The following is a 23,450-nucleotide window of genomic DNA, read 5'->3' as shown; positions in this document are numbered from 1 at the left end:
CCACAGGTCAAGATATAATGTCCATTCCACTGTGCCCCAGGTGAGATGACAACCGATTGAGAGACAGGAATAGTTTTAAGCCTGTGGGGTTTTTGTCTTGATGCTATTAGCTACATGCTAATGTGGGTTAGGCCTTGTCACTATTTGGATGGGGGACCTCCAGGGAAAACCCAGTAGCTGCTGAAAATGGACTTGGTGATTCAGCACATGGCCTTGTTCCTTGTAAACTGGTACTGGAACAGCCTGGTGTTGGGGGCGCTGCTATCCTTTGGCTCATATGTCAGTCGTGGTCAAAGAGAGCAAGTCGTGGCAATTACAGATCCCATAGAACTGTTCTTTACACCCGGGGATGTTAATCCCAATGTCCTTGCTACAGTCCACATTCCACCTCCCTAAAATGGCAAATTACCACTGGGGCCTGCTGACCTAAACTCTCTCAGAGTCCAGGAGGCATTGTGCCTGCTGGATGCTTCTCCCCACCCTTGCATACCACAGGGAGGGTTGAGCCCTCACTGTATAAAGTATATAAAGTCAAGTTTGGGACAAAGTCTGCCCTGAGGGCTGGGAACAGGTTGAACAACTCTGGGTATATTGTTCCGTTCCTTCCCTGTGTGATGGGGACTTAATGGAAACTTGCCACTCCCTTTAAGTAGACAGGTCTCAGGAAGACAGCAAAGAAAAATCCAGTGTTACATCAGTACAGGAGCTGATCAGGCACTTAGTGCCTATAGTCCATGCAACAAGTATGACAAGATGGCTTATATTTATACTGGTCAATTACGTGGCATTAGGTAAGTCTTGGACTTAAACCTTCATTTGAAATTGAGCACAAAGCCTTAGAAATTGGAATGAGTAAAGGCCAGTCTCATTTCATGCTCCTGTTTTCATACATTTATGAAAACAATCAGAGGGAAAGGCATCAATTTTGACATAGACAGGGGCAGCCTTTCTCCAGAAGGGGATTATGTCAGCAGTGTCAGCCCAGTTCAAAACAGGTCTGGGATAATTTTTCTTGGATCTGGTTTGCATGTGTTTGTTCCTGCTGCGTTTGCTTAAATGGTTCGGTAAAATGAAACTTAGCTTGAAGTTGACACATTTTGTTACGTTCTCTGTGTGAAATTGTTTTGTTTGGATCAATGTCAAAAGTTGAATAGCGGCCATTGTGGAAAGTGTTTTTTATGGGTTGATGTTCGGTAGGGAGCCTTGACTTCCATCCTGTGACTTGTTCTACTGAACATGGCTCAAACTCAAAATACAGCTACAAAGGACAGCCCCAAAAAGCTTTTGGATATCCAAACAGAGCAAAGCATTTGCATCCAGTTTCAAATAATGGATGAAAATTTCACATTAACCACTGTTGATTCATCAATGCAGATAAAACACAACCCTAGGTTCATTAGGAGGGAGATCAAGGGTTAGATTGTTCCGTTATTTACAATATTATTTTCTGTGAAGTTCTGATTGCAGCCTGTGATGGAGGGCAGTCACTTCCATGAGCGCCACCTGTCAGCTGTATGCAAATCTGCACTGTTCTCCACTCCCAGTGCCCCCTGTTGACTGTTGCCCTGGCTAGGTGGGACTTCAGTGGCTCAGCCCTCCAGCTAAGTCACCTGGTTAATAGGTGAATGGATGAACCTCTTCTGGGGTAACAAAGTTCAATATATGGCTGGCCCTCAACAGGGTCTTTGGCCCCAATTCTAGGCGTGTTTAAACTCCAGCCCCTTTCTCTGGCTTTCAGTATGTCTCCTTCTGGGACGTAGGTCACTTTCTCCTTGGCCAGTGGGGGAACTCAGCCCACCCACCACTCCAGGGCCCAACCCAGGGACCCTAGAATAGCAGCCTTGTACTGCTTCCCTTAATAGTTGCTGCTGCTATTTTCCCTGGGCTGCTTCCCACTCAGCCCCTTCACTTTCACCAGTTACCTTAGTGTTACAGTCCTTGGGTTCTCTCTGTCTAATCCCTGGTTGATCAGGGTCTGTCCCAGGTCTCCTTGCCTGGAGAGTTTCTCTGTTTTCCAGCCCTTCCTCACCGTTCGGGTTCCAGCCAGCAACTCATGTGCTCAAGTTCTGCAGCTCCTTTTAACTGAGCCTGCTGTGCTCTGAGGGGCCCTGTCCCTGCAGCCTTTCTCAGCAGGCCGGGAGGACCCACCTTCAATGCTCCTTTCTTGGGGTGGGGTGCCATAGGACCACAAGGCCTCCAGCAGGGGCCCTCAAAGGACCTGGTACACCCCATCACACAGGCTAAATAATGACTAGCATGCTTCAGGAAATACAATTGCTATGTTTTTCTTTTTTGATCCATTGTAGCCCCATATATAAGAAATATTAACTTAATACATGTGTACATAAATAAATACGTAAAGCAGGGAGATATCTTACCTTCGGAGAGTAAGGCTAGGATGAAGATTTTGCAGGGTTAGGAATGATTGAAATGTTGTAAATAATTATAATTATGCTTCTTTCACAGAGGGTATTTTGCAAGTGCATCCATTTGATTGCCCATTTTGCTGGTAATACAGAATGCTCTAATGCTGGGTTATTATCAGCTGAAGGCTGTTGGGTGCCTTATACGAAACTAGATGCATGAAGTCCATTTGAGAGCTCCACGATAGAGCCCAGCTATCCTTACCAGGAGCACTGAAAGGCCCCTCTCTGTTTCTCTGGGAACAGGTCTGACCACCAGCCAGGAGACCTGCAGTTACTGGGATGTGATGAATAACCTGAGTATTGCAGTTGCTAATCCTCGCCTGATGAGCGTGCGCCCAGTGACTAACTGGAGAGAGCCCTCCATCATCGGAATTGATATCACCTTACATGCCACCCTGGACTTGGTGAGGGACTCTGCCAGTGCATGGGTGAAAATTCCTGCATCTCCTTGTCTCAACTCAGGGACCACTGACACTGCACCAGTGCTATTCCCAAGAGCAGAAGCGGCCTTAATTTCTCTATGCAACAGATCCTTCCTGCTTCTTTTCACCAGCCTGTAATACAATGTGAACACTCATAACTTCTTCTCTAACATCACTCAGCCACTCCCATTAGCTGCTAGTATCTCAAGTTCCTTCCAGGTCTCACTAACCTGTATCTAGCAGTCATTACCCATGCAGGAAATGTTCTGCATCTTTATTAGAGACACAATAGATATGAACTCAGTTCTTTCTCTTCCTCTAGGATGAGAAGTTACAAATCCTTACATCACTAGTGAGATTCCAAATGGTGAGGATCATGTTCTTAATTTACCATGTCACGTTATCACACTCACTAAATGTGAATCTTCCCCTAACAATCCATTTCTTTTTTCAGAGCTGGAAAAATCAGTTCCTCACTTGGGATCCCCAAAGCTTCTGTGGAATCTCTAAGATCTCCATCCCTGTGGACTCTGTATGGAAGCCTGACCTCTTTGTCTCTGAAATGTAAATTCTCAGTATTAAGTTGAGGAGTGGGGTCGAAATTGTGGGGTGAGGTTGTGAATGGCTGGTGAATAACATGTGTGAGTAACATGCAGTAATTTATTGGGACTTTCGTCAGCGTTTGTATGAATGAAACTACACAAAAATAAACTGCATGGCGTTGCTCTTCTCAACCAGCATTACATACTGCAACTTACTGCAGGACATTACCTAGCAGAACACAACAAATTCATCCTTTTCCCTCTTCCTTCAGTTGCTAGTTGCTATCATTTTAGGCAGAAACATTGATTATTTGATATGAGTCACAGCAGTGTGTCTAAACACCCATCATTATTACATATGCCTGGACCACAGGCAGTGCTGTGTTAACAGTCTAGAGGCCCAATGATCTATTCCCTCCCACCTCTCTGTCTCCATTGGCAGTGCATTGGCAAAGACAGCTGCGTTCTTCAAAGATCCAGTGTTGATATTTCCAATGCATTTTTTCCTTCTTTAGGACTGAAGATCCTCAATCCCCCACAGTTCCTTTCATGTCCCTCTCTAGTGATCGCACCATCGACCAATGGAAATCAATCAGGATAGTGAGCACTTGCAGCTTGGATATCTACAAATTTCCATTTGACACCCAGAAGTGCAATCTGACCTTTGGTCCCTATATGCATAGAGGTACGTGGGTTGGTGCAGGATGCTGGGGGCTCCATTTAGCATCAATAATATGGGAAGGGCTGGTGAACAAAGTTTTCACCCTTGGAGACTATTTAGCAGAAATCTGACTGTCCAGAGGTCACTTATAGATCGCTCCCTGGAGACGGTGTAGACAATTCCTAAAAGGGGGGTGGACTTTGTTCAATCCCCTCCCAACCAACCCAGAGGATACCCTTCCTGAAGACACAAAAGTGCTTTGCCCAAACTGGGAATTAATGATGGGCTGATTCAATAGGCATGGGGCTTCCACTGAGATACACACGCAGCCTGATAAAATGTTCTGCATGAGTCAGCTTTCAGTCTCGCTCAGCTCCTTATTTCCCACCTTCCCATTCTTCTGCTAATGGTTTAGGGACAGATGGTGTCCAATCCTTGCATGAATGTGCGTGGGGAAAAGGTGCAATGGTGCCTGTGTGAGTGCCAGGCACAACTGCATGCCACGCTGAAGAAAACATAGGGACTGCTCCTTCCTGGCACCTGCAAGGGGTGAAGGGCCCTCAAAGATGGAGGGAAGGAGCCATTCCCCTCCCCACCAACAGGCAGACACTGGGACCATCGTATTGTACTGTTCTCCTTCATGCTGGGGAACTCTGGGGTCCTAACTGGAGCCCCCCCCCGGCAGTGCTGCTCCTCACTATCCAGCACAGCCCTGTCACTCTATCTGCCCTTTAATCTCGCAATGCCATGCTGACTGTAAGCGAGCAGGATGGTGCCAATGCTCTTAGACTATTTGAAGAGTGAATGCTGGGTGATCAAGCCCTCCACTAATTGACTGAATGTGCCATCTTGGGCAGCTGCCCATCACGATCCCTGTGGAATATCCCTGCAGGAAAGTGCGATGAGATTTTAACTCACACACCTAGGTGATCGCTGAGCACATGGCTGTAATGGTTTTTCTCATTGGAAGAAGCCCTTCCAAATGCATCAAAGCAGAAATGGGTCATATTCCCTGGGAATGGATTGACCCGTATCATTCTCCTTTCTAATTTAAAACAGTTCAGGATATAGCTGTGGTGCCCAAGTCCAACTCCTCTACAGTTACACAATCTTCCCAGGAGAATTATGCGAAAAGTGAATGGATCCTTGAGAAAGTGGATGTTCTGAGCAATAACATATCTGCTGAGGAGGAAGAATGGAGTCAAGTCACATATCAGGTAGAACTGGAAACAGTACACACTGCACACGTATCTGATCCCAAATTATGGTATGTATTTAATAAATCCAGTTAGCACAACTATTGTCTATCCAGCATTAGCCTACTTAAAATCCATCCTGCTCCTAATCTACCCTTTCCATTTGACTTTCTTCTTAGAGAGGGAGCTCGGGGAAATCTGTGTATCACAATCACTTTGGAACACAAAGCTGTGTAAAGGAAACTACAGATTTCCTTATATGATGTTATATTTCCTTTCTTGGCTGGCTGATGTTAGAAAACATCTTATTGCAATAGATTTTTTATAACTTGTTGGCTTGATGCAAGAATAGGACTGTTTGGCCTTAAAGCCCCACCACGGTGATACTTTATTTATAAAATTGGGTGTTTTTTCAGACTTGTCACCCAAGAAATTTTTTGCCAAATCCCTTGTCCAGCCTTGATCATCCTTCATCTTGACTGTTCCAGGTACCTAATCCCTGGCCTTCCACCTCTTGCCTCACCATCTCCAATCTCTGCCTGAAGTTTCTAGTCTCTTTCACTTCTCCAGTCACAGCAATGATAATTGGTTCCCTTCAATTGACTGCCAGTCTTTCACGGCATCAAGTTCGAGCCACTCACTCTTTCCTTCAATGCCTCATATTATTGTCTGACTCTGGGTTAACCTACATCTCTGCTTTCACTGCTGTGTATTCTTCCTCCATTTTTTGCTTACTTCATCACCTGTTTCTGCGCTCAGTTTTGTGCCTGCTGTGTTACTGCCCCTCACTCTGGGAATAACATTGCATCTCCTTTCTTCCCCCTTTCTCTTCTCCTTCAAACTCATTTTGCCAAGGAATCCTTCCTAAACCGATGTCTTCGCAACATTATCTCCACAGCTTCTTGTGCTGAAATGTTCCTTTGTGGTTTGTTTTTGTCTATTAGATAGTACATTCTCCAGGGCAGGAATCCTGCCTTCTTATTTGTCTTCTAAAGCGCAAGGTAAAAAAGGTACATTTCTGGGGCTATATAAATAAACAACAACAACAGAGACCCAAGCAAAGTCCCATTCCAGTAGAATGTGTCCATCTTTCTGTTAGATTAGTGAGGCGGAACGTTTTAGTGCACTGCTCACAAGTGTTGCTCTTTAACAGATAACCATACGGAGGGTACCAATCCTATATGTCATCAATCTCATAGTCCCTGCCGGTTTCCTGGTGCTTGTGGATGTTGCCAGCATGTTCATACCGATGGAAGGAGGCGAGCGGCTGGGGTTTAAAATAACAGTTGTTCTGGGATTCTCTGTGCTCTTGCTGATATTGAACGATTTGCTTCCCAATTCGGAAGTCACGCCAATCTTGGGTGAGAGCTGCACCGTCTGTTATTACTATTGTGGTTATTTATACTAAAATGGCACCTAAAGCCTCCAACGGAGCTCAGGCCCCTATTAGACTATGCAACTGTACAAACACATTGTAAGAAACAGCCCCTGACCCCAGAAGTTTACAATCTCAAGCCAGGCAAAGAGGGTGGGGGGACACAGAGGCACAGAGCGGAGACATGATTTGCCCAAGGTCACGCAGTAGCTTGGTGCCAAAGACGGGATTTGAATTCAGGTTTCTGGAATCCCAGTCCAGTGTCCTATCAACTGGCCCCCACAAAAGACTTCATGAAGTACCCTAGGGATTTTGCAGTGCAGATCTAGGTTACCATTCAGTACTTTTGATGGCCACTATACAAAACGCTAAGATACACAGCTACCTGGGGTGGGATCCAGGAAGGGAGGCTGCAACACTGAGCGTCGCAGGTGCCTAGAAAAATCAGCAGGACAGTCCACACAGCTGAGGCTCCCTATGCAGTGAATGGGGAGGGAGCGGCACTGAAGAATGCAATTCTCAAAAGCCAGCACACTAGATGTGGAGCCACCTAAGCCAGCCAATGGGAGATGGTGACGACAGGAGTGTGTGCTAAGCCCCACCCCCTCTCAGAGATCAGCACCTTCCTGTAGCCCAGGTTTAGGTGCCTAGCTCTGCTTCGCCATCCGCGCCCAGGAAGCAGCCGCCTGGAGCCAGGCAGCTTAGGTGCCGAAGGAGTTTCTTGCAGGGATGAGTTAGGCACCTGCCTTGTGCCTCACAAAGTGGTCAGAGACGGAGGAGATGCTGCTGCTGGACATTACAACTTTTAGCCGAGTGGTTAGTGCACTCACCTGGGATGTGGGAGACCCAGGTTCAATCCTGCCCCCCCCCTTTGCCAGAGATGGAGAGAGGATTTGAACAGGGGTCTCAACTCTCAGGAGTATGCTCTAACCACTGACCTATGGGATACTCTCATGTGGGATGCCCACCAGCTCTCTGCTGCAGCTGTTTCAGTGTGGCTAACTAATGGAGACATGACTGGAGCAGGGGCCTGGTCCTGGGCGCTCCCATCTCCCAAGTGGATGCCCTTACCCTGGACTACAGAGTCATTCCCCCACACACATTCACTCTCTCTCTCTCTCTGGCCCAATGACTGTTCCACTGTGCATACTGTTAGGGGGCTTATTCCTTCACCCACTTCCCTGGTCCTTCTCGCATGAACAGAGAGCAACAATACCCGAAGTCCAAAGGTGCAAACAATTCGATGTTTATTGGGGTGAACTTCCAGCAAGCATGATTCCAGTTTCCTTCCTTAGTATCCTCCTTCCCAGCTCTGACACCACAGAGCCTTACACCTGTGTCCCTGTTCCCATTCCTGCCATTAGCCAAACATTATTCCAATTTCCTTACCCCCATTCCCTGTTCCCATTTCCCCTCTTTAGCAAAACATGATTCCAATTTCCTTACCCCCATTCCCTGGTCCCATTTCCCCGGTCCCATTTCCCCCTTTAGCAAAACATGATTCCAATTTCCACACCCCCCATTCCCTGTTCCCATCTCCCCCACTCACACCCCCTCACTTCCTCATTGACTACAGATTATATAGTAAAACTTGAGTTCTGCTTAGCTATACCTTAACCAATCATTTTCCTGAAATTTAACTAACCAATCCTAACATATTGTAACATGATTATGTAACCAATTATATCCCACCACCTTAATTAGTTTACACCCAGCAAAATTAATTATACAGCAGACAGGAACAATCACAGAACCAGACAGAGATTATACAGACAAACAATAGCAAAGTGGGAACTATAATGACAAGACAATACAGAAGTGAGGATTTCACATCCCAGCTATGGATAAGTGAGTTCTTGCCAGACAGGATGCTATCAAACTAAGTTTCCTTTTACATTTTCTAGGCACTTCCCTTTCTCTGGAGGTGATAGGAATACAATCCTGTCCTGATAGTGCCTAACAGCCCAATAGCACCTTATTTCAATGTGACTAGTTTGGAATGTGAGGATGTGACTGTTCGCTTCCTAGCTTATGGCTGCCTCTGCTGCTTAGCCAAAGGCCTTAGCCTAAGAACAGGGCCTCAGACTGTCACAGTAAGAGAAGGCCCTTACACCAGCAGACAGTGATTTTGATTCTTTCTTTTATACCTCTAGAACTAGCCAAGTGATAAGAATACACCTAAATTCTTAAAGTACAGGCCTTTGCAGACAGGCCTGAATATCTATATCCTAACACATACATACTTAAACAGTCACTGGGCTAGAAAGACAGAGCGAGTAAGTGACTCCATAACTCAGTGATCAGAGCACCCTAAAAAGGTGAGACCCCACTGTTCAGATCCTTTCTCCTCCTTAAAAGGGTGGGGGATTGAACCTGGGTCTTCCACATCCCAGGTGAGTGCTATAACCACTAGGATAAAAGTTATAAGGTGGGCTGCTCCTCTTCTCCCCGCTTCCCTTGGATTTTAAATCGGACCTGATCTGGTATGCACTCTCTGAACACACCTACTGGATCAGGCCCCACATGCATGTTAGGCAGAGGAGCACCCATCTTTAACTGGTTCATGGATTGCTCTGGGGCTTCGGTGGGAGATAGGCATCCGGATGCCTAGAGAGAGGCAGCAGTGCACAAGCTCAGAGGCAGAACCATAGGTACTTAGGGAACTTTTATCCTGAAAACATAAGTGCCAAGCGAGTTCGGCACCTACAGGCTTTGGTGGGAGTTTTATGAATCACAACAGAGCCAATGCTGGGACTTTGGCACTTACGTGCCTTTGTGGATCTGAGCCATTGTGGGTAGGTGACATTCATGATCAAGGAGATGAGCTTATTCTATTGCAATCATTTCCAGGTGTTTTCTGTGCTGTGTGCCTGGTGATCATGATAATCAGCATTGTCGATTCCATCTTTATCTCCTACATGCTGCATCTCTCAGCAGTACGACCAGATGTGCCCCAATGGCTGAAGATCTGGGTACTGAAGCATTTGGCTTTCATACTTCGCATCGACACAGCAGAAGTTACTGAAAGCAATGTTGCGGGAGTCAGGAACACGAACAAAGGTACCCGCTGGTGTTAATCCAACAGCAAGGCCATACTGGGCACCTAACTCCCTTAGGCTCCTTTGTGCATCTCACTGACCAGGACCCTCCCCGTCCCAGGATGACTCTGGACTGCAGCTAGTTGTAGATAATGTTTCATGGATGAGGGAAATGTGCGTTTCCTGCCCTGCGGGGCTACTCATTACTTCCCCTCGTTACTAGGAACAGTTCTCCCAACCCCTAGATGGCAGCAGAGTCCAGCACACTAAACAACCAACATTGGTTTTAGCAACAGTATGTTATTTTCACAAAGAACATGCCCAGAGATCGGATCTGGTGAGCTCTTGCTGATTTTGTATAGAAAAGAAACAGTGGGATCCAGGTAAGAAGTGACTCGCATGAAGTGAGTGAACTCACTTCAGTAGGCAGACTCTGAAATGGGAGGCAGATTTTATTCACCAGTCACCCATCGCATATACGCAGATTATTAATTGATTAGTTGATTTTGTTCATCAGTAACAACTAGTTGCTGTGCAGACTAATGGTTAGAGCTCAGGCGTGGGGGGGTTCCATTCCTTACTCTGCCCCTGTCCTCCTGAGGGCAAGTTACTGCACCACTCTCTTCTTCGGAAGAGAATCAGCATTTCCCAAACCTTGTCTAATATATTGGAAATAACTGTCCCCCCACCAACACCTTTACATACAATTATTTTTCTGGTTGTGATTGTAGCTACTTCTGTGGTGGGAAAAGAAGCAGACATACAAAACAGGAGGTGCTTACAAAAAGAACATGACAGTGCGGAAATTAAACTGCTGAAGAAGGTGCTCCTGGAGCTCTTAATGATCCGTCGTCACATGATCATGAGTAAGAGAGAAGAGGAGGCCAAATCAGAGTGGCATATGGTGGCCTTTATCCTTGACAGATTCATCCTGATTTGCTATCTTCTAACAGTGTCCATTATTTTGGTAACAGTTCTGATAGTTTGGGCTTTCTGAGCTGTTTAACAGGCCATACTTGTAATTTGGGAAAGGCACTACTTTTTCTGTGACGTGTATATAAATCCGAAGTCAATAAGTAAATCTTAGATGAACTTGTAAACAGCAGGGTGATAGCTCAATACTGCCCGGAGCTACCTGCGGGTCTCAAAGGTTTCCATTCCGGTTTCTAGAGGGTCTTACTATAACAGGCCCCAACAACCCGCTCTTGTCTGCTGTGCACCTGGGAAAACACAGCTCCTGTTCCAGTCTAGCTTGAATTACTACCCAACACAAAATAAGTAACCTGGCAGAGGATATCCCAACACTGGCCCACAGTGATCAAAGCCAACTTCAGGTCTCGGAACGCCTAGCTCAGCCTGGCTCTCCACATGAATGGTGACCTTTTCGCTGTTAGTCTATGCAATGGGGCAGCTATCCCAGGAAAGCTCCAGGAAACCTCTGGTAATAAGGGACAAGCCCCAAGAACCCTTGAAGCTGGTGGATATGCTGGGGTTCTGGCCACTGCAGGCACTTTTTCCTGGGTCAGTGGAGATCCATTCCTCACTAACAACGTGTCCCAGAAAGAGTTTCCCTTTAGAGCAGCTTGCACATTGCAGGGCTGAGCTTTAGGTTCGCTCCTGGAAGCTGCTCTAGTACATTACTTGCCCATTCCAGTGCTGTAGAAGAGTTCCTGTTCAGATCAGCATGTTGTCCAAGTACACTGATCCATGAAAAGTGGTGGGTTGCCCAGGGCCTGCTTCATTAACGGCTCAAATGTAGCTGGTGCATTATGTCATCCAAACAGCATGACACTGAACTCCCACAAGCCCTGTCCCTAGGTAAAGGTGGTCTTCACATGGGCTGACTCCCCCCACACACACACACCTTGCCAGCACCACTCTGTTGGTCCAGTGAAGAGAACCATTTGGATTCTGTTCATGTCTCCAGCATATTGTCAATGTGGGGCATTAGATCTGAGTCCTTGTGGGTCACCTCATTCAAATGTGGGTAATCGACACAGATCTGTGTTGTGCTGTCTTTCTTGCCCACCAGTGCCGGGGGGATAGATAATCAAGGACTTCTGGATAGTTCAGTAATTCCTGAAGTCGCCATCTCATGAATCTTCCATTCAGTTTCCTCTCGGTGGACCAGAGGCAAGTGATGTGGGGCTTCCTTAATAGGCCAGGCATTACCCGTGTTGATTTCATGCTTAACTAGGCTGGTTTGACCCAAATCGTATGGCCCCTTGGAGAATACCCCCTATAATTTCACACCAACTGCCATAAAATCACCCTCTGACTTTGTGGCATTCGGGCTCCTGCACACTGATGCATCTCCTCTAACACACCTGTCAGAACCCCCAGAGCCTCTGTTCCTGGATAGCACATACCCTCCTTCCCAACTGTATTAAACCCACCTGAAATAGCTGACCCTCAGTTCCAACAGTCAGATACCCAACAAGACCTGCAAAGAGACTGTTAAAGTTTCAGACAGTCCAAACCCAGACTCCGAACTCTGGCTACCCACTTTTCCTGGGCCACCTTCCATCTCTCCAATTCTAGTTTTCAGCAAGGCCTGACCAAATACTGGGGCCACCTCCCCCATTTCATTCTTCCATTGCCAACTGGATGGACCCAAACTCTTTCTTCAGGAAGTATCTCCATTTGTCCAGAACTGCAGGCCACACTATAGTCACAGATGCCCTGTATCAATTAACCCACTACACTAGTATACCCTGCTTCTATTGGCCTGCATAGGGGGTCATTTCATCACCATCCATCCCCACATGAATGGAGCAACACAGGGTCCCAAATAAATGAGGCAAGATCATATAATCAAAAATCCAACAAACATTTTAATGCATGCAGCGCCCCCTCGAGACACTTGGAAGCTCTACCCCCAAAAGAATGCTTTGTTACCCTTTGCATTCCCCAGCCTCTCTCAAACCACACTCAACTATACGCCCAACCAGTGGGGGAGGCAAAGCCCTGTACAATACCTTTTGAGTTTTATGTTCCATTGACATCTCTGCTCCAATTTCCATGAAAACAATGGCATCTTTAAAAAGAGAGGGAGTGTGACTCCATGGAGAGAGGGAGGGAGGAGGGGCCTGAAGATAGATCCCATGGGGTTCTATTCTTTATGGTGTCTTTGTCTGAATTGTTGTATGTTGTTGGGCAAAGCACCTAGGATAAAATTTTCAAGTGTGGCTAAGTGACTTTAGAGCTTAAGGGTTTCAGACACTTCTAAATGTATCTGTCTTTGCCCATCTGTAGCAAAGGCACTAAATGATACTTATCTAATTAAAGGTTTTTAATATGCATGATGCTCATTGGAAGCCATGTAAATTGTAAATGCAAAGTAGTGATGTGGCTGTGAAGGGGAACACTCACGGCTAGTGCCGCGCAGTGGTCAGGTAGGGGGTGGCAGGTTGTCTTCCTCCCAAGTGTTCCCCTTTCTTACTACAATTCTGCCTTGCAGTGGTCTGTCCTTTCAGTGACTCAGCCCTCCGGCCAGGTCACACTTTCAAGTTCACCCTTTTTGGGGTACATATAAAGAGTCTGATAATAGGGAATGCTTCAGAATTCAGTGGGGGTTCAGGGCTTCCTTCTTGGGCTGGGGTCTTGTGGTCCATAACCCTTGTACCTTCAGGGTCTTCTCCGAGTTAGGTTCCCCACTGAGGGACAGACTTATGTCATTGTCCATCTTTGGGTCTGGGAGGGGAGCCCGAGCTCATCCTCTCCATCGAGTTCCGATCCAATGATAGATAGCTAAATCCTGCACCTTGGGGTCCTCTACGGCTACCTCCCTGATCACTTCTACCTCTCAGGTCCCTTTTTTGCAGGCTAGGTCAGATCACTGTAGCTTGGCCATGGGCAGCACGAGCCCCTTGTGGTGCTCCTTCTCAGTAGCTCATAGTGCAGGTCAGTTTACCTTCACTGTCTGCCATCCTCCTGAGCTGGACTGCTCTTCTTTTGAGCTCCTCTTCCAAGCCATGCATGCTTTGAAGGTATGCAGGGTGGGGCTGCTTGGGCCCAGAGCAGCTACTGAACTCCTTCCTTATTGGTGCGGGGTTTGTATACCCAGTCACAGTGGCATTTTCACAAAAGAAATTTGGGGTTAAATAGTTTCCCACTCTATTTCGCTATAAAATTCATTCTTGGTCAGAAGAACCAAACAATATAGGCCTCAAATAAAGCAAAACCTTTAAGTCCATTTGTATTCAGTAAAGCATTGAAATAATTACTTAACTTAAAGACAGAAGTCTATGGACTTGTTTAAGCACATGTTTGAAGTGTACTTAAGACCCATGGATTTAAGTATGTGCTTAAGTACTTTGCTTCTCTCTCTCTTACCAACAGAAATTGGTCTAATTAAAGATATTACCTCAGCCACTTTGTCTTACTAAACAGGAATGACTTAAGCATGTGATTGAAATTAAGTATGAGCATAAGTGTTTTGCTAATTCAGGGCAATACTTATTACAGTAGCTCACGCTGTAGCTCAAGGATAAGGCATTCCCTTCAGAATATGAAATTGGCGAAGATGTAACCCTGAAACTAAATGTGAAACACTGGCCAACCTGGACTTTTAAGCCATAAACACTGCACACTGAGCATGCTCAGTACATTTCTTGTTCCTTAAGCTGTCAGTTATTTATGATCACTCCCACACTTTCCTTAGTTTTCTGCAGTTTATGCACCTCCCATCAAAATAAGCAGCAATTGTCTGAATTCTGAGGGACTTCTGGCCAAAGTAACAGAACCAAAACCAAGCCATTGAGAAACATATCGAGGACTCACTATGTACTATAATTGTCAGAGTAGAGATCTATATTGTAACATGACTTTGGGCTGAAAAGAGGCTGCTGGAAAGGAGAGCTGCATATGATCAGCATATAATCTAGGTATGGCTTCAAAATAAAACAAATACTTTGATTTGATTTTCAGTAAGGATGATAATATGGAACAAGGGCGTGAAGGCAGGATGGCTGATGGAAATGAATGTATAGTAATGGAAATTATCACGTGAGGTGGAATTAAACTCAAAGAGCTTAATGTGTTCAAGTCGGGGAGAATGGATAATTTCCATCTCAGAATACTGAAAGAACTGGTACATGAGATTGCTAGTTCAGTAGAAAGGATTTTTAATATATCGATGTATTTGGGGTGTAGTACCATATGACCGGAGAATGGCTAACATCATATCTATATTTAAGAAAAGGGGGAAAAAAGTGATCTCGGCAATTACAGACCTGTTAGTCTAACTTCAGTAGTAGGCAAGACTTTGGAACACATTATGAAGAAAAGAATAATTAAATTCATGGAGGTAAACTGAAAAGGGGATGTAATGCAACATGGGTTTATCAAAGGTAGATTGTGCCAGACTAACCTGATTTCCTTCTTTGAGAAAATAACTGATTGTTTTTAGATAAGGGACATGTGATAGATCTGGTATACTTGGACTTCAGTAAAGCATTTGAGACAGTACCATATGGGAAATTATTAGTTAAACTAGATAAGATAGGGCTTAGTACAAGAATTGTAAGGTGAATGAGGAACTGCAAAAGGGGAGATGGAAACAGGTTGTGCTGAAAGGTGAATTATCTGACTGGAGGGAGATTACTAGAGGAGTTCCTAAAGAATTGGTCCTGGGACCAATCTTATTCAATAGTTTTATTAATGTCATTGGCACAGAAAGTAGGAGCGTGCTAATGAAATTTACTGGTGATACAAAGTTGGGAGGCATTGTCAATACAGAGTTGGATCTGAATAACCTTACAAAGTGTAAGTGTTTTGGGGATCTAATAATAAGAATTTCTGCTACAAGCTGGGGGCTCATCAGTTGTAAGTGACAGAGGAGGAGAAAGAAGTAGGTATGCTGGTCAATTGCAGGATGATAAGGAGGCATGAACCATCAGTGTGATGTGGCTGCAAAAAAACCCACAAATGCAATCATAGGATGTATCAGGCAAGGCATTTCCACTAGAAAGAGAGGAAGTATTAATCCCATTGTACAAGACACTGGTAAGACCTCATCTGGAATACTGTGTACAATTCTGATCACCTGTGTTTAAGAAACATGAATTCAAACTGGACTAGGTGCAGAGAAGAGTTACTAGGATGATTAGGAGAATAGAGTGCCTATCTTATGGCAAGAGACTAGAAGAGCTTGACTTGTTTAGTCTAGCAAAAAGAAGGCTGAGAAAGGATATGATTGCTTTCTATAAAGAAATTGGGGGAGAGGAGGGAGGGAGTAAACACCAGGGAGGATTAAGGAGGTTGGTCTAATTTTGGATGTTGTTTTTAGGGTGTGAATGTTGGGTGGTCTTGGTGGCCTGTTATACATGACAGGTCAGACTGGATGATCTGGTGGTCCCTTCTGGCCTTAAACTCTATGATTAAGCAAAGTAACAGCCCCAAATAGTGTGCCATTTATTGGTCAAGCCTCACAATTACAATATTTTAATGTTCCAAACAGGCAGTAGGCCTTTTTTCAAGTGGGATATCCCTTTGCTAATCATTGTTATTTCCCATCTTCCTTCCACACCACCACAGTAAAAGGCATTTGACTGTGAATATCAAATAGAAGAGATAATGGGAAGATGAGAAAAATTTAGTCTAAAAAATCCTACTGGTTAAAAACTAGAAAATTTATTCATGTAAATTTCAGCAAAATTCATCACGTTTTATAACAGTCCAATTTTTTTGAATTTTGCATAAAATTGTTTATTTAGAAATTATTTTTGAAATTAGAATTTTTAGAAAAAAGTTTCTGCACAAAAAAGTCCCACCATGTGACTAAACTGACTAATCAAAATTATCACAGCAAAAAACAAAACAAAACACCCCCTAAAACAACAAAAATCTACTGATGATAAATGAACCAAAAAACAACACCCGCCTCCTGTAATGACCAAGAGGCAACATGATTCCCTAAAAGTTTTTGTCAAAAATTTTTGAAAAGTGGAGAATTTTGAAGCAACTGGAATGTTTCCACAAAAAAAGTGTTTAACTGTTTAAAGAACAACAAGCAGCCAAATTTCAGTAACCAACCAGATTTAGACACTGATTTTCACTTTAATGGACCTATTCACAGCGCATGAAATTAAGCACATGTATAAGTCTTCGCAAGATTAGGGTCTTAATTTGAAAAATTCATCCAGATTTACTAGCTTTGTGTTAGTATTCTTTTCTCATTTATTTATTATTTAAAGATTTGTGGAGCCAATTGTCTGTTTGGAAAAAAAACAATTAGATTTCAGTGCAGTTGGTCCTATCCCACATGCAAGCCCCTTGAAATAGGAAGTCATTACCACTTATAAACGAAGAGGGAACAGGGAATGGAGAGATGCCAACGCAGGACTAAATGAGAAAAAGGAAATGTATTTAATTACTGTTCTCTGTAAAACTTTACAAATGTACAGCATAGTGCAAAAATGCAGTCTCAATGCATCAACTTCAAGTAAAGTTAACAAAGTGTAAAAAGCCAGGAAATACAGTCACACTTCCTTGCAGGGGAGATTCCAGAAAAATATTGCTAGGGGTTCCTTTCTACCATGAATTTCCAATCTAATGCCTATAATAGAGCAAGAGGTCTAAAGAAAAAGAGAGACTCTTCCCAGAGTAGCAGCTGGCAGTGGTCACAGTATGATGTTTGGCAGTATGGAGGCTGGAATCTAACTGTTTATATAAGGGCTTGTTTGGAATTGCTCATTCTTTTGGACTGTGTTTAGTCTATTCCTATTTGCAAGTAGCTATCCTACTATGGTTCATTTTCCTACCACAAATGGATTCCGATTCAGAAAGGTACTTAAGCACATGCCTAACTTTAAGCATGTGATAGTCCCATCAACTTCATTGGGATTACTCAAGTGGCTTAAATCAAGCATGTGCTTAATTACCTCACTGAATAAGGGCTTTAGACTGCCACACAAAGACCAATTGCAACCGAAGTTGTGTGTAAAGATCCAGGTGATTAAATAGTCCTTGAATAAGGAAACCATAAGTTTGTCAGGTGGAACAAGCCTCCAGCCAATTTTAAGTTTTCTAATAAAAGAAAATAAGTAAACGGAATAAAAATCAACTCAATAAATTTCAGCTCAATTCATTGCTGAAAATGACACACAGATAATCAAAGAAACATCTTTACTTCCCAGTATAGATGAATCATATAAGGATACCTGGTCCAACTGGGTATATTTTCTAAATAGTAAGCCAGTGGGGACTGCAATGGGCTTCCCTTAGTCACAACCACAGAAATACTGGATGGAATTTATAGAAATGCTGCTGCATCATAATTCCTTAAAGGACTGTACCTTGTGGGATCGGGACAGAGGTACTCAGTGAAAATCACAAGGGTAGCACCCACAGTATTAAGTCAGATGGACAAAATTTGTTAACCAGCACAATGCTTCTCAACTCTTGCAGCTCTTTATTTATTGATAAATCAATGGAGGAAATGGCTCTGAGGGGAAGTCCATTTAAAATTTGGGGTGTTTTTTCCATTAAGGAGAATTTGACTGCAGTTATACTTTATCTCAATACATATTTTGGGATGGATGCTACTTGACCATTCAAATTGCTTAGAAACATGGTTCAGTACCATGAATCGTCGTGGCAGTAAGAGGAGGCAGGGTGCTTCTTTCATTTGACATTGGCATGGCTTATGCCTTTCCTTTCTGTTTCAGCTTGAAGGCCTAAGTTAGGTCTGAATTGCTAGGTATTTGGGTCAGTAATTTCTCTAGGGAAATGCAACTTATTTAAAAAATACTCAAACAACTGATACACAGTAAATCTCCGATTCTCCATACGAAATCCCTTGTGTAACACCAGAACTACAGTATAAAAAACAAAGCTCTGCTTTGCTGAGAAACGTAGTCTTCAGAAACCACATGAAAGAGAAGGTTGATTCAAGGTTTGGACGCTGGTTTAGGTTGGACAAAGAACACAAGAAAACCTAGTGGGCAGAGTACACTGTCCCTCTCAGCGCGCCCACCCCCAGCAGGTATTTGCACTGAAAGTCTCACTCAGTCAGGATCCCATTAAGAAATCTGGGTCCTCTCATTTGTGTATATGAATAAAGCAACAGGCTAGCAAAATCTTATTCAGGGGACTCAGAATAACCTCCAAGTCAATGCGAACACACAGTAGATTAGACTGGATACGCATGCAAAGTATTGAAATGCCACTGAAAACCAAAATTATATCCAGCCCTTTGTCCTATTTTATCTACTATTCGAAATAGGTTATTATACTGCCCTCATCACAGTAGTATCTGAGCGCCTTCCAGAATTGCACTAAGTGATGTGTCTAACATGTGTCACGTGTGGTTCGTTCCTTCTCATCCCCTTCCCGGGGGGGAATTCTGTGTGCAGTGGAGCGTTGTGGTTTGGTAGGTTTTTTAAAATAATTAAATGTCCATGCTGCTCAGTTGATGTTGAAGAAGGCAGGTCAAAGAAGTATATCTTACACTGGGAATGGAAGGTGGTATGATTTACGATGGTCCTTAGTTTCTATGGGAGTTTCTTTCACAGTCTAGGATGGGCCTTCAGAAAAAGTTCCATCTCCCGCACAGACTGATGTCAACTGAGGGATGTGCAAATTCACGATGTTCTGCTTAAACTGTGAAGATAAGGGAGAGATAGGAGTATGTCTCATCATATCAAAAGAAGGAAATGGGTAAAAAAGAAAACACTTTTAGGGGTGGACCAGTTGCAGAGCTGATTTCCTGTAACTGGCACTCACAAGTTTGTTTCTTGGAAGAAGACTGCCTATTGTAAAATTTGTCTTGGGTAAGCATGGGAAAACAAGTGCAGCTTGGGCGGTGCAAACAGGTATGGTGGCTGAGTTTTCCATCAATTCAAAAAGAGCAACAACCACTCTTTTGTGCGTTTCTAAGTCACTGTTGTTCCTTTACATTCAAAACTGTAGATGTTTTGTAAGGGAGTAAAAGGCACAACTGTCTTGTAAAGCTAAATAGATCACTAGTTACTTTCACTGGGAGAGCTCAGGTTTAATGGGATATCTCCTTGGAGACCCACAGAGGACAGATAGGAAGCCATATTTTCTGATGGAATATAAAGAGCTGAATTTTCAGGCAGGTTTACAATGTTGCTCCTGAAGTCTGCTTCACGATCAATGAGAAACTGCTGGGTGCTTTCAAGAATGACATCTTTCCCTAGGAATGCAGACAGAAAATGGAAAATGTGGTTACCGACAGGAAAACTACTGGTCTTTATTAACTAAGTGCTGGATCCTAGGAAGTGCTGAACTCCAATAGGAATTAAGGGAGTTCAGGACTTTGCCGGAAGGGATTGGAACTGGGACAGTCCAAAAGCCCATTAAAGTCAGTGGGAGTCTTTCCATTGGCTTCAGCTGATTTTGGATCATACTTCAACAGCTGAGATGTATGGGAATAAGGGAATGGAAAAAGAAGCAAATGGCCTGAAGCCTTTGAGGACTGGGTAAGAGCAGCTGCTCTCCCCCACTTATACATATGCTTTCAGCTCTTTTTCACCTCCACCACTGGAGGCACCCACCAGTTCCAATGTCTCCCTTATTTCACCCCTACTATCCTCACGCTGCTATGTGTACAATAGGGACCTTGCAAAGAAGAGACTAGGCTCACCAGGCCTTACCAGTACAGACATGCATGTTTCATGCAACATCACCTACAGTGCCAAGGAATTCTGTCTTCAATACATCTGTTTTTTAATGAATCTGTTGCCCATGGAAGCTCCTGGGCTGAGACTAAAGTCATTGATGTATCAAAGCGGTTATGTATATATGGTGGGGGACACAACCAGAAAACCAGAAGGCTCTGTTTAGAGCAGCGAAACAGACTGTTTTAAAACATGCTAGCTAACATATTTCAACGAACATATTTCATGCACCATTGGGCACCAAGCATGGGGTCATGGCTGACCACCTAATACGTTTTTAAAACCGTGTCTACACTAGGTTGTAAGTGGTGTTTTAAACACATTTTAAAAACCTCTTTCTACTCTAGACAGAGCGTAAGGACTTGTTTACATGGGGAAGATTTTTCAATATAACATAAGCTGTGACTTTAAACCAATATGGTTACACTAGCTGCTCTGTGCGGACACTGATTCTGTTCAAAGATTGTCTTTATTTTGGTTTAACTTATGATATTAGGGAAGGAATTTAAACTAAATTGAAAAAAAGCCACTAATTCCAGAATATGAGTGTCCACATGAGAGGTTTATACTGGTATAATTATAACAATATACTTTCCCAGGCAGACAAGTCCTATGATAGAAAGAAATGGTACAGCACAGACAGCAGTAATGCAAGCATCGTGACACTGCTGAACCAATGTGATTCAATTGTAGTCTGGAAAGACGAGCTCCAGGGGTAAAACAGAACTTAATTTCCATACCCATTCAGATGTTGGCCTCTATGCTGAGACTGCTAACACGGGTTTAAGTGAGTGGTATTTATTTTAAAAATAGGGGCATGTCTCTACTAGATCAAGACGACAAGGTAGATTGAGACTATCAACATTTCACCTAGGTCACCACATAGCAATTGGATGGCAATGAACAATCAAAAGGAGACTGGCTACATTCTGACAGACACCACAGATGTTTGCATTGTTATTGTAGCCATGTTGGTTCCAGGATAATAGAGAGACAAGATGGGTAATATCTTTTATTGGACCAAATTCTGTTGGTGAGAGAGACAAGCTTAAACAGAGCTCTTCTTCAGTTGGTCCAATAAAAGACATTACCTCACCCATCTCGTCTCACCATAGATGTTAGCAGGAATAGATATAGGTTGGTCATATTTAAATATTGGCACATCTCCAATCTTAAACTGTTATCTTAAAACATCATTGAGTAATAATCACTAAACTGAAACACAAAAATTGCACTACTATAATAAGCCTCTGGTCTGCTAAAGGATCAATACCGGACATTTCATCTAGCCATTAAAAATGCTTAACCATTAGTTTCATTACTGAATTCCCATTCCTGTGTTTGCATGAACAGCTATTGCTGGTACCTGGGCAGGTGGTGTTAAAGTGAGGATTTAACACTTTGGGAGACAGTTCATTTACATTCTTCTCCAGATCCACTCTGAGTTGCTGCATCTTGATGCAAAAATACAAACTACAATGTACAATTATACAAAGACAGGGAGATGGTTAGAACTAGGCTGTTTGTGAAGATCAGTGCTTTATTCATATAGCAAATGATAGCACACAGAATTTATTATCGCTGGCCTCTGTTCTAATAAGCAAAATTATGTACACAAGAGGAATTGCTAGCAAATTGCCATGTTCGTGTCTACGTAAACCTTAGGTTATCTCAGATTTGGCTTCCGCACCTGGCAGAGCTACCCAGCACCAAGTATGAGATGTCCTTGAGGAAGCTTTAAATAAAAAATTACCTGTGGTTGCTTTCTCTATCCTCTGCCTCTCTATTCCATGTGGAATATAGGGCCAACCTGTGATTGCTACTTACAGCCACTGGGGTGGGAAGGTGGGATTACTCTGCGGAATCCCACTCTTTTCAGGCTAATTTTGGAAGGTGAAAAATGGTACCTCCAAAGAAGGGACCTGATTTTATTTTAAGAGAATCCTAATGAGGGGTTAAAATTCCTGTGCAACCAAGCATCACTAGCTAGGTTCATAGAGCCAGCAGCTACGATAACAAGAATCTCTCTCTTAATCACATTGTACCATCTAACTAAGGGTCCTTATCTAAAGCCAAATACAACATGCCATCAAACAGAGGTTTTTCTAACGTCTAACTTTTTTTTTTTAAAAACAATTCCAAGAGTCCTCTCACATCTTCTAAGTTGCAAGGCTGGAAGTTGCCAGGAGATGAGTTAAAGTTGTTGTTGTTGGAGGCCTAACTTTGAATTTCTTCTCTTTTGGAGCCATCCTGTGAGGTGAATAATGCCCTCTCAACTCCTACTGACTTCACTGCTCAGTAGCCCACAGACCAGTAGATTGGGGGGGGGGGAGGGTTGATGTATCCCGGGACCCCTTCTGTGTGCTTGAAGGTGCTTTGACTAGATTTTGTACTTGCTTGCACTATCACTTTGGCAATACAGCTGGTCATATGACTATATGCTCTTTTGTATGCTCAGGGCGTCACCTGAGGAGGCTGCCTGAGGTACTGGAAAATCCTGTTGAGCTGAAGGATTGAATTACTAAGTATACAGCCTTCTTCTGCATTTGGCCGAATGGGGAAAGCAACCTGGGAGCATCTGTTGGTCTTTGCTCTTATACAGAGTCCTCCATTTTGAAAGCAAGCTCCCACTCCTGTTGAGCCTTTGCATTACCAACTGGGCCTCCAGAGGCTCTATTGCCCTCCTGACAGCCAGGAGAAAAAAATTTACCTCAGAAAATGGCCAGTTATGACAGGAAAAACAAAAGCTAGCCAAGGACGTTGTTATGATGACGGAAAATTGCCGCCTTAGCAGCACTGACACAGAGGAGCGAAATCCTTCCCTCTGAGGAGGCAAAACCACCTGACTTGCAACTCTGCAGATAAAACTTGTCGGGAGGGTGATACTGTAGCTCTGAAAGGCTGCCCCTGGTCTCAAGTAGGAGAAGAAACCCCAGTAGTGAAACCTAACATCCTGTGACGGTTGCATTTCCATCTGTGTGTAATATTACTTCAGTGATATTAGCCCCAGTGTCAAATTCCAGTCTCACCCTGCCAAATCACATTCCCCCACAGTTTCAACTGTATATATAGTCTTCATTTGCTTTCCTAAATTGTTGTGTTACATAGCTGTGTGCTTTTAAACAATGACATTATTACACCCCAGGG

General features: G+C 43.7%; 2 protein-coding genes across 2 annotated transcripts in view; one reads left to right on the top strand and one right to left on the bottom strand.

The window, feature by feature from the left end:
- The first annotated feature begins 745 nt into the window (after positions 1–745).
- LOC141996883 (5-hydroxytryptamine receptor 3A-like) lies at positions 746–10,657 on the top strand. Its single transcript, XM_074969181.1, has 9 exons — positions 746–791; positions 2,670–2,830; positions 3,171–3,215; positions 3,303–3,412; positions 3,906–4,075; positions 5,111–5,268; positions 6,401–6,608; positions 9,473–9,682; positions 10,392–10,657. The coding sequence occupies exons 1-9, from the start codon at positions 746–748 to the stop codon at positions 10,655–10,657; spliced, it is 1,374 nt and encodes a 457-aa protein (XP_074825282.1).
- An 8,968-nt stretch (positions 10,658–19,625) lies between these two features.
- The window catches only part of HSF4 (heat shock transcription factor 4), a 31,297-nt gene continuing 27,472 nt past the window's right edge, over positions 19,626–23,450 (bottom strand). The window contains exons 12-13 of the mRNA XM_074968553.1: positions 21,670–21,757; positions 19,626–19,819 (exon numbers count right to left, since the gene is read on the bottom strand). Coding sequence (XP_074824654.1) covers positions 19,626–19,819; positions 21,670–21,757 — 282 coding nt within the window. The remainder of the gene's footprint in view (positions 19,820–21,669; positions 21,758–23,450) is intronic.

This window comes from Natator depressus, chromosome 12 (genome assembly GCF_965152275.1).
Source record: "Natator depressus isolate rNatDep1 chromosome 12, rNatDep2.hap1, whole genome shotgun sequence".
Taxonomy (NCBI): domain Eukaryota; kingdom Metazoa; phylum Chordata; order Testudines; family Cheloniidae; genus Natator; species Natator depressus.
The sequence above is the reverse complement of the archived record's forward strand: the minus strand, read 5'-3'. Positions and strand labels throughout refer to the sequence as shown.

What these genes read in the sequence shown, in the direction of transcription:
- LOC141996883 (XM_074969181.1), top strand. Translation starts at nt 746, where the DNA reads ATGACAAGATGGCTTATATTTATACTGGTCAATTACGTGGCATTAG. An exon ending in CACTAGTGAGATTCCAAATG is followed by an intron (nt 3,216 to 3,302) that starts GTGAGGATCATG and finishes TTCTTTTTTCAG; the next exon opens with AGCTGGAAAAATCAGTTCCT. An exon ending in TGGTCCCTATATGCATAGAG is followed by an intron (nt 4,076 to 5,110) that starts GTACGTGGGTTG and finishes AATTTAAAACAG; the next exon opens with TTCAGGATATAGCTGTGGTG.